Consider the following 12,872-nt stretch of genomic DNA (forward strand, 5'->3'; position numbering starts at 1 on the left):
CACACCACATGCCTATGTCTTCCTAGGCCAGCAACCCTCTTACTTAGAAACCCCTCGGAAGTACTCCAGGCCCTGTTGCCTGGGGCTCGTGTACTTATTCCTTGTTTGACAGTCTTTGTAATTCCAGAGACTCAGGAAGCCAATTTTAGCCACAAAGGCTGGAAGATGGAGACAGTGGTGTCCAGGGTCCCGGATCTGCCTGGGATCCTCTGTCCCATTGTCCTGGGAAGAAGGGACCCAGTTCCCCTCGCTTCGAGCTCACAGCTCCTCAGCCCTAGATGGTTGGACTCTTTGGAGTGAAAGTATTTTACTTTTAGACATCCAGGAAAGTGAGGCATCTGTAGAACTATGGATTTCCTGTATAATTCCTTACATCTGGCACATTCGAACATCTTATTATGCGTACACACACCAAGGAATGGCCAGCCAGGCAGGGGCTGGAAGGAAAGGATGGGAGTGCAGGTGTTCCAGAATCTCACGAGGCAGGGGCTGTAGCAGCTGCAGTACCTGCTGGCCAGGCTTTGGCTTACATCTTAGACGTGCCAACCCAAGTCACCTTGAGGGCCTTGGGTGTTCTGCCCAAGCCAGTCCTGGCACATAGGCCAGGCCACTTGACTAGACGGAGTCCCACCTTCTGTCTGGGATACACCCAAGTTCCCACGGTGCTCTCTGGAGCCTCCCACCAATTGGTACCTAAAGCAAGGCTTAGATGTTGGCACAGAGAGGAGAGAGGGGTGAGGCTGGGGTCAGACAGCGGTGGCCTGGTCTCCCGGCCCCGCCCCGCCTCGGGCTCTGATGGTCCCTCCCTCCCCGCAGACCCTGGACGGGCACATGGTGGTGCGCAGCCACGCCCGCGTGTCGTCACTGACCCTGAAGAGCATCCAGTACACGGACGCTGGGGAGTACGTCTGCACGGCCAGCAACACCATCGGCCAGGACTCCCAGTCCATGTACCTCGAAGTGCAATGTGAGGGAAACAGTGGGAAGACGGGGGCGGGGAGGGCCGGGCAGGGTCTGGATGACAGAGGGAATCAGCGGCCGGGACCTGCCTTCGGCTATGTCAAAGCTATGTCCCCAAGGCCATCCCTAGGCTTCTTACAAGTCTGCATGTCTCCCGGTGCAGCTGTGGGAGGCAGCCCCAACCTCTGCTGCCCAACCCCACCCCTCACCCCGGCCCTGGCTCTGCTTCAAGGCACACCCGCCTTCCCAGTGCCAGGAGACTGGGTGTGGAGGGCTCCAGCACAGTGGCAGTTCTCTGAGAGTCGTTGTCCTTCTTTGCAGATGCCCCCAAGCTGCAGGGCCCTGTGGCTGTGTACACGTGGGAGGGGAACCAGGTGAATATCACCTGCGAGGTGTTTGCCTACCCCAGCGCCACAATCTCATGGTTCCGCGATGGGCAGCTGTTGCCCAGCTCCAACTATAGCAACATCAAGATCTACAACACCCCATCGGCCAGCTATCTGGAGGTAAGCCTGCCAAGCTAGGGGGGGCGGTGGGAGGAGGCGCAGTCTGACTGTGACCAGGCTCCTGTGTGCACCTGACCGCTCCTCGCTTGCTTCTCTGGCACGTCCTGAGCAGGGCAGCCAGTGGCCTGGGAAGACAGCCTCCGCGGGCCCCCTGTCTCTCCCAGAGCTAAACCGGGGTCTAGGGTGGGGTACAGCATGCCTCTCCAATGAGCCCCTTTTCTGTTCTTCCCTCTGGGTTAAGGCTGGGCTGGAGCTTTACTGGTTCTATGCTTTACGAGTTTAATTCAATGATAAATGAGGGTCTGAGGTTGTGGCCGTCCAGTGGGACATTTGTAACCCCAAAGCTCTTCCTTTCTGAAGGTGACCCCGGACTCTGAAAATGATTTTGGAAACTACAACTGTACTGCCGTGAACCGCATTGGACAGGAGTCCCTGGAATTCATCCTTGTCCAAGCAGGTGCGAGCCCCTTACGACTGCACCACCCTCGCCCATGCCGGCCCATGTCATGACCTTCTGTGAAGATGGGAGAGTGGGGAAGAGGGAGGGTCAGCAGCCAGAGGCCAGGAGGCTGGGTGCTGTGGGGGCTTGAAGACCTGAACATGACGCATGTTGGGAGAGAATTACATTGGGGGCTGGGCCAGGCGACCAGATTCCCAAGAGAAAAGAAATGAACTATTACATTTAGAATGGCTAAGCAATGAGGTCCTCGTGTACAGCCCAGGGAACTGTGTCCAGGCTCTCGGGATAGACCATGATGGAAGATAATATAAGAAAGGGAATGTGTGTATGTATATATATATATATGAAAAGTAATGTGTATTTTATATGTATGATTGGGTCACTTTGCTGTATAGCAGAAATGGGTACAACATTGCAAATCAACTATAATTTTTAAAATATTTTTAAAAAGCAAAAGGAAGGAGGGAGACGTGTTTCATGATTGGGAGTTAGGTCCTGGGCCACATCGGGCTCACCTGGGTCTCCCTGTGTGTCCCCCCCCACAGACACCCCATCCTCACCGTCCATCGACCAGGTGGAGCCATACTCCAGCACAGCGCAGGTGCAGTTTGATGAGCCAGAGGCCACAGGCGGGGTGCCCATCCTCAAGTACAAGGCCGAGTGGAGAGCAGTGGGCGAGGAAGTCTGGCACTCCAAGTGGTATGATGCCAAAGAAGGTAAGTTGGGAAGAGTCCAGGTTCCTTTAGACCGATGCCTTTGGGCCCCTGGGCGCACACTCATGGCTTACCGTCACCAGATCCCAGCACCCTGACTGCCCAGCAGGTAGGGTACACACCAGTCTCCACTGCTGGGAGATGCCAGATGCCACCGCCTGCCGTCCTGTCCATGTTCCTATCCTGCAGGACTGTCACTGTCCCCAAAGAATTAGGTTGTGGCCACATCTCACGTAGAGTCATTGGCCCTCTGCCCCGGGTACTTCAGAGCCTGGTTCTCATGACTGTGCCAGGACGGACGCAGCCACCTCAGCACAGGCCAAGCAGAAGCCCTGCTTAGGTGCCGACACAACCCAAGCAGTCAGGACCACTCCTGCTCTGAGTATTTGGGTTCCATGTGCTGCGGGTTCTCTCCACCCAGTCCTGCTTGAGTGTATTTAGGGACTGCCGTGTAATTATGATGTTAACCAAGTCAGCAGAGACAGCAAGTCAGGGCTGCTCTTAAATCAATCCTCTGATACATTTTCAAACCAAAGATTTGAAAAATGACGCTTGGATGACGGCAGTTCCAAGTTTCTGAGCCCAGATCATCTTTCCTTGAAGATGGAATATATTTATCTAACTCTCCCTTTGGGGTTTAATTGGAATAACTCGGTGAAGTCGGTTTTGTTTCTGTAGAAGTTTTTAATCCTGGAAATGAAGGTAGGATTGGGAACGGACCAGGTCATGGGGTCATGGCAATTCAGAGACACCTTCTGACCCAGTTTCACTGAGAAGCCATCCTGCTAGGGAGCTGCCATCACTCATTCTGCTTGGGGGACCGGGGGCGGGTGGCTGGGAGAACTTTCCAGGCCATCAGGATTAGAGCTAGAAGAACACAACCCTTGTCCCTCCCCGACTTCCCTCTGAAATCTCATACCACCTTTATGGCAGGTTGATCCCATGTTACCATCTGTCCAACAGGCTTTTTTTCTTGGTTAACTTTTTTATATTGTGGTGAAATTAGGATTTTAACCATTGTTAGGGGTACAGTTCAGCAGCATTAAGTACAGTCACCTGTGGTACAGCCATCACCACCAGTGGTCCATCACCAGAACGTTTTCATCATCCTAAACTCAAGATCCGTTAAACACTAACTCCCCATCCCCTTTCCCCAGCCCCTGGCAACCGCCCATTCTCCTTGCTGTCTGTATAGTTGACTATTCTGGATACTTCACACAAGTGAAACAGTATAGTATGTGTCCTTTTACGTCTGACTTATTTCACATAGCATGATGTCCTCGGTGCATCCGGGCTGTGTCAGAATGTCATTCCTCTTTAAAGCTGAGTAATATTCCATTGTGTGTACGGACCACGTTGTCTCCATCCATTCATCTGTCAGCAAGCACGTGGGTGGTTTCCACATTTCAGCTGTTGTAGCAGTGCTGCTGTGACCATGAGTGTGCAAATAGCACTTCTAGTCCCTGCCTTCCTTTCTGTGCTGCAGAGACCCAGGAGTGGAGTTGCTGAATCAAGCGATAGTTCTAGATTGATTTTTTTGCAGGCCAGCCATGCTGTTTTCCACCAGGGCTTTTCCTCCGTTGTGACCCCGTTTCCTGTTCTCCCCACAGCCAGCCTGGAGGGCCTTGTCACCATCGTGGGCCTGAAGCCCGAGACGATGTACGCGGTCCGACTGGCGGCCCTCAACGGCAAGGGCCTAGGCGAGATCAGCGCCGCCTCCGAGTTCAAGACGCAGCCAGTCCGTAAGTAAAGCCGGCTACTCAGCCTCTTCCCCGTAGGGGCGGGGGGACCCTGAGCTGGCCCATCCATGCTTCAGATGACAGCTTTTTGTCTTTCAGATGCCTCGCTCACGGTGGTCCCACCTCCTAGGTCTCTGGCCCTCAGTGGTGGCTGATCCCCCTTTGTCCTCTCTCTCTCGGAGGGCTGGGTGACACTGTCCTAGGAGCAGTCTGGCTTGTTAGAATAACCACCAACACACGTTATTAAGGCATCGGGAAGAATCAGGGCAGCGTTGCGGGGGCGGTGGGAGATGTGCTTTTAGTCACAAAGGCCCTAAGCACCGGTGACTTGGAGGAAGACGGCAAAGGCGGCAACAGTTGCTGTAATTAGTTGTGGGATTTTTGATGCAGCAGAGATAGGAAGTTATATAGAAAAATGGAGACACTGTAGGATATATAAGCAGGAGTAAAACCCCACAAGGCAAAGGAGGGGGAACGGCTGAGGCCGCTGACATCCCTGCTGCTCCTGCCTTCCCGCACCAGGAACACAGCTGGGATTTCGCCCCCTCACAGCCTCTGTCAGGAGAGCCCCTTCCTCAGGGTCCCGTTCGGGGTCGTATCTCTGTCCGCCTCGGCACACCCTCTCTCCTTAAACCAGGCCTGCCATTCTTTTCCCTCCGTCCCCACACACGGCCAGGCTCTGGTCAAGCCCTGTTGTAATCCCAGCCTCTGCAGACTGGCTCTGGGAGGATGGGGAGCGCATCCAGCTGCAGAAGATGCTGTAGCACAGACTCCCAGAGCATCCCGGGCCCTCTCTGACCCAGGGATTAAAAAGCACACAGGGGAGTTCCCTGGTGGTGTAGCGGGTTAAGGACCCAGCATTATCACTGCTGTGGCACAGGTTCGATCCCTTACCCCAGAGAACTTCCGGATGCCACAGGTGTGGGAGAAAAAAAAAAAAAAACCACATGGGGGAATCCTTTGCTTTCTTCTCTCTGAAGCCAGAGACCTGCAAAGTGACCCCCTTACCTCTTCCCAGAAGTAGAGAGCCGGTCTCCTCTTCCTCCTACAGGAATTGCTTCTTTCTGGATTTGAAGTAATTTGATAATTTGAGTTTCCAGCTCCGTGTGTTCTGTGGATCCTATTCATTTCTTTTACATCTTATTTTTTTTCTTGGGTCTGTCTCTTGTCTTTTCTTTTCGTCTGTGTTCCATCCATGGGATGTGCAGATAGCCCTCCTCCACGTAAGTGCCTCTTCATACCTCATTACCTGTTTCTATAGCCTTAACATCTGCTAGTTCTAGTTTGTAATTTAGTTCCGGTCCCCTTTGTCCCCTAGAGGCTGAAGTAGATGGTACCGTCCAGGCCCTAACCACACTGACCTTAGTTTAGTTGTGCTCTCGTTAATGTCCGTAGGTTCCTCCAAGAGGCTAACACTCGTCCTGTTTTAGAGCATGCGATTTCTGTGTCTTTGGAAATTGTGTTTATTTATTAATTCCTGTGTTTGACGATCACCCTGTGGCAACGTTTGCTGCGCCGAGCACGGCAGAGGTCTGCGCAGGGCCTCTGGAGAGTAGGCTATAGCACTGCTTCACCTTTAGCCAGGGTGCCAGAAAAGTGACCAGAGCCCAGCAGCCCTCTATCCAAAATCTATCTCTTCATGGGCAAAAGAACCCGGAAGGATTTTCCCATTTGCTTCTAGGAGGTAAAATAACTGGACTCACTGCCCTCGCCTTCCTGCCTGTCAGGGTGGTAGCTGGGAAGCTCTGGGAGGCTGGGGTGGGAGACCCCGTGCAGCAGCTGCGGTTGTAAATAAAAAGCAGCTGGAACTTAGGTGAACTCGGGGACACATCCTTCAGGGCAGTTAAACCCCCAGTTCTGGTCACCTCTGTGCTTTAGCACTAGGTTACTGCAGCACGAATTTTCACTTTGGGGAAGACTGACCAGCTACTTAGTAACTCTGCTGCCGAGATCGCAGAAAGGGGATGATTGTCCCCGAGCAGGACACCCTAAGCGTGGGAGCTGTCAGTAGCGGGCCCTGGAGCAGGGCTAACAGGAAGCAGGCCTGCTGCTCTGGGAGCAGAACGACGGCCTGGTCTCAGCCGGCGTAGACAGCCCCACGATTCACGTCCGCCGAGACCCAGCTTCTTCTCAAGTTAAGCTCGGTATCGTGGAGGGAAGTCACCTGGAGAAAAGGTATTTGGGAAGCTGCACGCTCTTCTCATCCAAAGCCCCTAGCTCTTGCAAGGCACTTGGGGAAGCTTATCTTTTTCACGTGTATTCAGAAATCCTGCAGCAACAGCAGAAACAAAGTAACATGGTGTAGGCGTTCTGAGATTTTGAGCAAGTGCTAAATCCACTGTATCAGCAGAGTTGGTTCCTGAATGAAGTGATTCTGGAAGGAGTGGGTGGGGCAGGGGGTGAGGTTGTCAGGTAGGACTGACAGCGGCTCTGCTCAGCCCTGAGGGCACTCAAAGGAGGCGCCCTGGGCGTGAGGGCATCTTCCTTTTGGATCTCTAACCTGGTCTTCAGGCTTCTGCTCCTCCGGATTTTATCAGTAAGTGAAGGCCGGCGTGGTTCCATTACGGATGGAACGGCTGGGTCGGGGCCTCCTTCTGAGTCTCTGACCAGTAACGGGGGCTTGAGTCCTGAGGCTTGAACTTCAAGGGTCCTAAGCAGTGTTCATTCATTGCCAGCCCAGCCTTTGTTATGGTGAGAATTCATATGGCAGATACTGTGTTTTAAAAGTCAGTGTTAAATTTTTTTTTAAGGAGACCTCTAGATTTTGTGGCTTGTTGTCTGCCAGTATGAACATGGATCATTAACCCAGATTCTCAGAAGTCGTTTGGAAACTGGTGGGGTCAGTTCTGCATTCCAAGTCGATTGTGGATGATTGAGCAGCAGGCGTTGTGAATGGCCTGAAAAGTCAGTGTTCTCAATCACCTAATAAAGTTACAGTTTGAAGAATTAAAAAGCCATCGTCACTGTTGTGGCGTGGGTTCGATCCCTGGCCTGGGAAATTCCACATGCCATGGTTGTGGCCATAAAAAATAATAATAATAAAAGGCAAACTTCTCTGAGAGGAAGAGAACAGGGCACAATCTTAGAGACGAACACGACTTTTTCGAGAACCTGAGCAGGGCAAGAGGTGGCACCCCCGTGGGAACATTATGCACTCTCTAAAACTGGGCGTTACCGTCTTTCGCTCCTAGAGGTGCCGACGTGAGGGCCTAGCCCAAGGGCTACCCTCTTGTGCCTCGACTATCCTGAAGACGGACACAGGTGGAGGGAAGATGCCAGCCTTTCCCACTGCCGGGACAAAACGCTCTTAACTGCTGGTAGAAAGTGAGGACAGGTTTTAGGAAGGACCTTCTCTGACGCCTCACTCCCATTCCTTGAAATCAACACTAGTCTTTGTCTGAACTTAAAATCAGCTTAGCTGTGGGCTTACACGGAGCCCAAGAACCCGGGGTTTGGTTTCTGACGCTGGCTCAGCTCGCCCTCGGACAGTGCATTCCCCTTCTGTGCCGCTAGGGGCGCGGGTGCACAGCCTGGTCCCGCAGCACGAGAGGTGGGTCCTGGGTACACCCTCAGTTCCCAGGAGGAGACCATTCAGGGCCAGCAGGAGGTGGCACCCTGGACAGAGTCGGTGCTGCCGGCCCTAGGAGATTGAGAGGCAGTACACTTCCACTAGCTCATCACTCAAAATCCATTGAAGTGTTTCAATACTAGGGTTGCTTTCATGGTTCCTTGATAGACTCCTCCACATTTGGGGTATGAATATGTCAAAGGAGGGATGAGCAGGTGAAGTCAGCCAAGGTCACAAATATCTCAAGGACCCCTGCTTGGGGCCATCCGATTAGAACGGCTTACCTGTTAGGAGTTTCCTGGGTTTCCATGAAGACAAAGGAAGCTGTGGCTCCAAACAGACACACAGACCTCCAACCTGGGGAAACGTCCCTGTTTTGTGTATTTTTAAGAGGCGTCTGTGTGCTGTCAAGAAGCCCTTAGGTGGAAAGCTCATGACCCCTGTGTGTGCCAGGAGGGATTGCTTCCCTATCCAGGATGCTGAACCTTAGAGAAATGAGGTGACAATTTGTTATGACTCTTCCTCCATGATTGAAGCACACACCTTCAGAAAGTCATTGCCTGAATGTTACTTCTTCACTTGCTTCTGTACCAGGAAGCAAAAAAGTCAACTTCTTTCAGGGTATAAAGATTTTAAGTGAGTCTCTACTCCCCCCCCCCTTTTTTTAATGGATGCATCCATGGCATATGGAAGTTCCCAGGCCAGGGATCAAATCCCAGCCTGAGCGGTGACCTACGCCAAATCCTTAACCCACTGCACCTGACTTGGATCAAACTGGCGCCTCAGCAGCCCCCTGAGCTGTCTGCATAGACAGCACCAGATCCTTCACCTGCTGCACTACAGCAGGAACTCCAAGTCTCTACTTTTTTAAAAAAGAGGCATCTTGAGATTTTGGTTTTCACATTTCACCCCCTAGATGACACAGAGCAAGCAGAGGTTAAATGCGTTGGAATATATGGTGGTTCAAGCACATAAAACCTCAGAATTTGCCAGAATAATAGGGACAATCATGCAGACAATTCAAGCCTGAAAATAAAAGAGAAAAAACACTTTGGCCCACATTATCCAGGCCACAAAACCATGATGAGTCAGTAGCCTATCTTTACTCTGATTCCAGTGGCCTTGTACTCGCATGGCTTATTGAGGGGGCCCTCATCTGGAAGGTAAAAGAAAGACTGAACCATGAGCATCAAGGCAGTGTCGGCGACACGATGGCTGTGGTTCCAAATTTTTAGGTAGCTCTTAAAGGAGCCTGAGTTTTGCGATGGTTGATGGGACAACTTGCATATTTGCCAACAAAAGACCAAAGATCCATTCAGTGTCCAGAACATCTTGGAAGCACCATTCGTAAAGGTGCTCCGTGCAGGAAGTTCACTAGCAGTGCTTGGTTCGTCCCAGTCCCTTCAGTGTCCCCTTTTTCTTGGAGGGCAAGAAGAATGCTGGATGTTACTTTGCTTTGCTCTCTGTACACACAGCAGACAGTCACGTTTTGTGGGTTTGGAGGGCAGTGGTGGCTGTGATACCAGCCTGACCTCACCATGTCACAAACATGGGTGGTGGTTTCTGTTTCATTGGGACGTTGAAATCAGAGAGTGAGGCACAGGGGTTTTGCTCTAAGTAGGTGCCGTCGTGCAGGTCTGTGCCTCCGTACAAACCGACCAAGTGATCTGTCACGCCAGAGCCAAAGTCACGTTCTCCTTTTCTCCTGGTTCACCTTAAGCTGGGTCCAGGTTCCCTCCCCTCCCACTATCGGCTCCTATGGAGGCAGCTGGTCCTGCTGAACTGGCTATTTGTTTTCAGGCAGGGTTGGCGGCCTCTGCAGCTGTTCCTGGCCCAGCCCCTTACCTGAACCGCGGGCCTTGGCAGGCGCACAGATGTAGGGTTTTGAAGTCACAGAGCCCTGCTCTCTGCGGGGTCACAGCCACCTGTTCTCCCGCATGGAGCTTTTCCTCCCACTGTAACTCGTTTCAGCCTCGCCCACTGACACCCCCGACGTGTCTCTTCTGTCGTCTTCCTTCTGGATCTGTGTGCCTCGGTGATCTCCTTTCCCCCTTTTTTGCTCACCTTCATTTTTCTTTCCTCAGCGGCTCCAGCTAGCTCCTCCACCCCAGTTCCATTCTCTCACCCAGATAGTGAGTATCATTTTCTTCACCCATCTCTCTGCAGGTCGCTTTCTGCCAGCCACGGTGGGGCTGCGTGATGTTAGCTCCTCCACCAGGTGATCATTCGGCTCTGCTGGTGGAGAGCAGCACCGAGGCCTAGAGGAGCCAATGAGAAGAGCAGTAGGCACAGGGCCACTCAGATTCAGGGGAGCCAGCTCTCCCCCAGAGAGGGGACGAGCGGGCAGCATTGCCCTGGACAGAATACCCTGCTGTTCCAGCCCCGGTCCTGACCTCGGGTTTTGTTAGCAGCCTCAATATTTGGAGAAGCCAAAGAAGTGTGCCGAGAAAAATGTCGATTCTGCAGGGTCCTAAGAAACGTTTGGGGTGTTGTGTTTTTACCCTTCATTTTAATTGGCACAGTTGGATTCAGACATTGAAATTAGATAGTGAGGCCTGTAGCTTTGGCTTTCTCCATAAATGCATATTTCTCATAAATATTTGCTGGAAAGAAACGGTGTCTGCTTGCAGATGTGCCTGGCAGCGGGCACTTAGGCAAATGATGTGACCCTTTGCAAGGGAGCCTTGTTTTTCTCCTTTATAAAACCGGAGAAGTAGTCGCCCCCCCCACCCCCGCCACATCCCTCAACTACCAACAAACCCAACTGTTACCCTGCTGTTTTCCCACCCGGGGGTGGGGGGGAGGGAAGCAGTGCCACCAAGCCTGGCAGTGATGTCACCAGGTGGGCCTCAGGCTCTGCCACCCTGCTTACTTGCTCCCTTTACCATCTTATCTCATAGGGCTGCCCTGTTCTTTTGTTCCCGTGAGTCCTGCTCGGGGGCAGGGAGAGACCCAGGCCTCCCACTGTCTGGGGTTTTGAGCCCAGCTCTCTGGGGGAAAGAGCAAAGTGAGACCCGGGATGTCATGCCAGCATGTGCCCAGGGCAGCAAATCATGCAGCAGACAGGGCCACCTGGTTGGCTGCATCCCCTTGGCTCATCAGAAGCCCTGCATCTTCAGTGCAGCCTCAGGGTGGGGGGGGGGGACTCGAGCCCCAAGCTCAGAGCCCTTTGTGGCATCTGTGTGATTTGAAAACAGATCCACCACCCCATGTACTGCTTTCCAGGCAGTGGAGTATGGCAGCAAGAATGCAGGCTTGCGGGCCAGGTTCAAATCCCTGCTCTGCTGCTTCCGTGCCCAACTCCGTGACCTTGAATGAATGTCCCCCCACCTCCCCGAACCTCAGACTTCCTATCTCCCAAAGGAAGGACAGCTTCTGCCTACCTTGTAGGCATTTGTGAAGAGGAAGGACGAAGTAGGAGAAACACAAAACACAGTGCCCAGCACGTAGTAGCCAGAATTCATAGTAGAAATAAATGAGGGTTGTGTTAATTTTTGCTGCGTGAGAGTAACTTGTCAGCAAAATCTCTGATAATCTCTTTAAAATAACTATGCTAGTATTGATAAGTCAGGGAAGGAGGAAATGAGAGGATACCTCCACCATCTCTTTTTTTCTTTATAATAATGCCTTAATATATATATACACACACGCATATATGTATATACTTATTATTTTATTTATGTATAAATTTATCTCCATTCTCCCCCCTTTCTGTGCCCTTTCTGTCCATGTTTCCATAGCAACCCGGCCTCTTCCTGCCTTCCCAACCACAGAACCGTCTAGTGAGTACCGAGCTTAGCTACCCTAGGCCCTGGGCCCAACTGCTGCCTGTTGCAGAGCCAAGTCCTGGGTCAGGTGCCATCCTGGTTCCCCCGATGTTAAAAGCAACAGTTGTGCCTGCACGGAGGCACCTGGCCTGGCGTGGTTCCCTAAGCATGCTGTCTGCCTGGCCAAGAGAACGGACCCTGCCCCACCCAAAACTGGGGTGCTTCTTTGAAGAAAACTCTGTGCATGGGGAGACTCTTCCACACTTATCCACAAGTTAAAAATGGAAAAGGATAAGAGAAACGCCAGGGAGACAAAAGGAGAGCATTTCTTTCCAGCTCATGTTGCCTCTCCCTCTCTGAAGCGTCCATACACACACACACACACACACACACACACACACACACACACACACACACAGGCCAAAATAGTATAGCTGAAAGATGAAGAACAAGGGAAAGAAGAGGAGATGCTGGCTGCCCGGGGACAGGTGCAGGGTGAGGAAAGAGGAAGTCCTGGCTCCCTAAAGACACGCCTTCTTTGCTTCCTGCAGAGCGAGGAAGTGTGGACCTCCAGCCCTCAGGGGAAGGAGAGGGGCTTCTGTCCTCCCAAGCCACCCCCTTTCTGCTAGAAAAGTGATAGCCTGAAAAAGCATAACTAGATTCTCTCAAGTTTGTGTGCTGAGAATCCAGCTGAAAGTTCTGGAATTCATCTCCTGATGGTAGAGTCAGGACCAAACTGTACCATCTTTTCCATCGTGGAAAAATGACACTTTATCACAACGTGTAACATGTTCGCAGCTAGTCTTTATAATGCTCTACCGAAGGGGGCTTAGACCTCCTGACAAGTCAACCGGAGCGTGTACGTGTCCACCGCTGTGTGCAGGTTTTAGATTTTGGAACATTTCTAAGTACGCAGGAAGAAATGACATGCATCTCATTAAAGTGGTCAGAGCAGAGGGTAGAAAGCAAGAACAGCCAAGTACAATTCCCACTCCACTCCCTGGGCCAAGGATCCATAATTTCTGATCCATAATTGAACAGAGAAGAAAAGAGTTTCTGCGCGTTGCATGAAATGGTTCTTTTTTCTACTGCAGAACATAGCTAAGGGTCTGCTTTCTTGGTGTTCTCTCTGTGTGTGTGCTGCAGTGCATTTTAATTC

At 51.9% G+C, this 12,872-nt stretch overlaps 1 protein-coding gene across 40 annotated transcripts in view; it reads left to right on the forward strand.

The window, feature by feature from the left end:
• NCAM1 (neural cell adhesion molecule 1) overlaps positions 1-12,872 on the forward strand; it is a 330,666-nt gene that overhangs the window by 286,194 nt on the left and 31,600 nt on the right. For 13 of the 40 annotated variants that reach the window (XM_021062800.2, XM_021062811.2, XM_021062803.2 and 10 more), the window contains 5 exons: positions 817-967; positions 1,282-1,466; positions 1,827-1,923; positions 2,472-2,642; positions 4,250-4,381. In XM_021062800.2, the coding sequence (XP_020918459.1) occupies positions 817-967; positions 1,282-1,466; positions 1,827-1,923; positions 2,472-2,642; positions 4,250-4,381 (736 nt within the window). Of the gene's footprint in view, positions 1-816; positions 968-1,281; positions 1,467-1,826; positions 1,924-2,471; positions 2,643-4,249; positions 4,414-5,586; positions 5,602-10,030; positions 10,079-11,686; positions 11,729-12,872 lie in introns of all 40 variants that reach the window. The other 27 variants (XR_014815264.1, XR_014815267.1, XR_014815265.1 and 24 more) reach the window with 4 other exon arrangements.

The sequence above is a fragment of the Sus scrofa genome, chromosome 9, assembly GCF_054392235.1.
Source record: "Sus scrofa isolate SSC_HxYL_T2T_F1_AM1 chromosome 9, Sscrofa_HxYL_maternal_Yorkshire_Landrace_v2.0, whole genome shotgun sequence".
NCBI lineage: Eukaryota > Metazoa > Chordata > Mammalia > Artiodactyla > Suidae > Sus > Sus scrofa.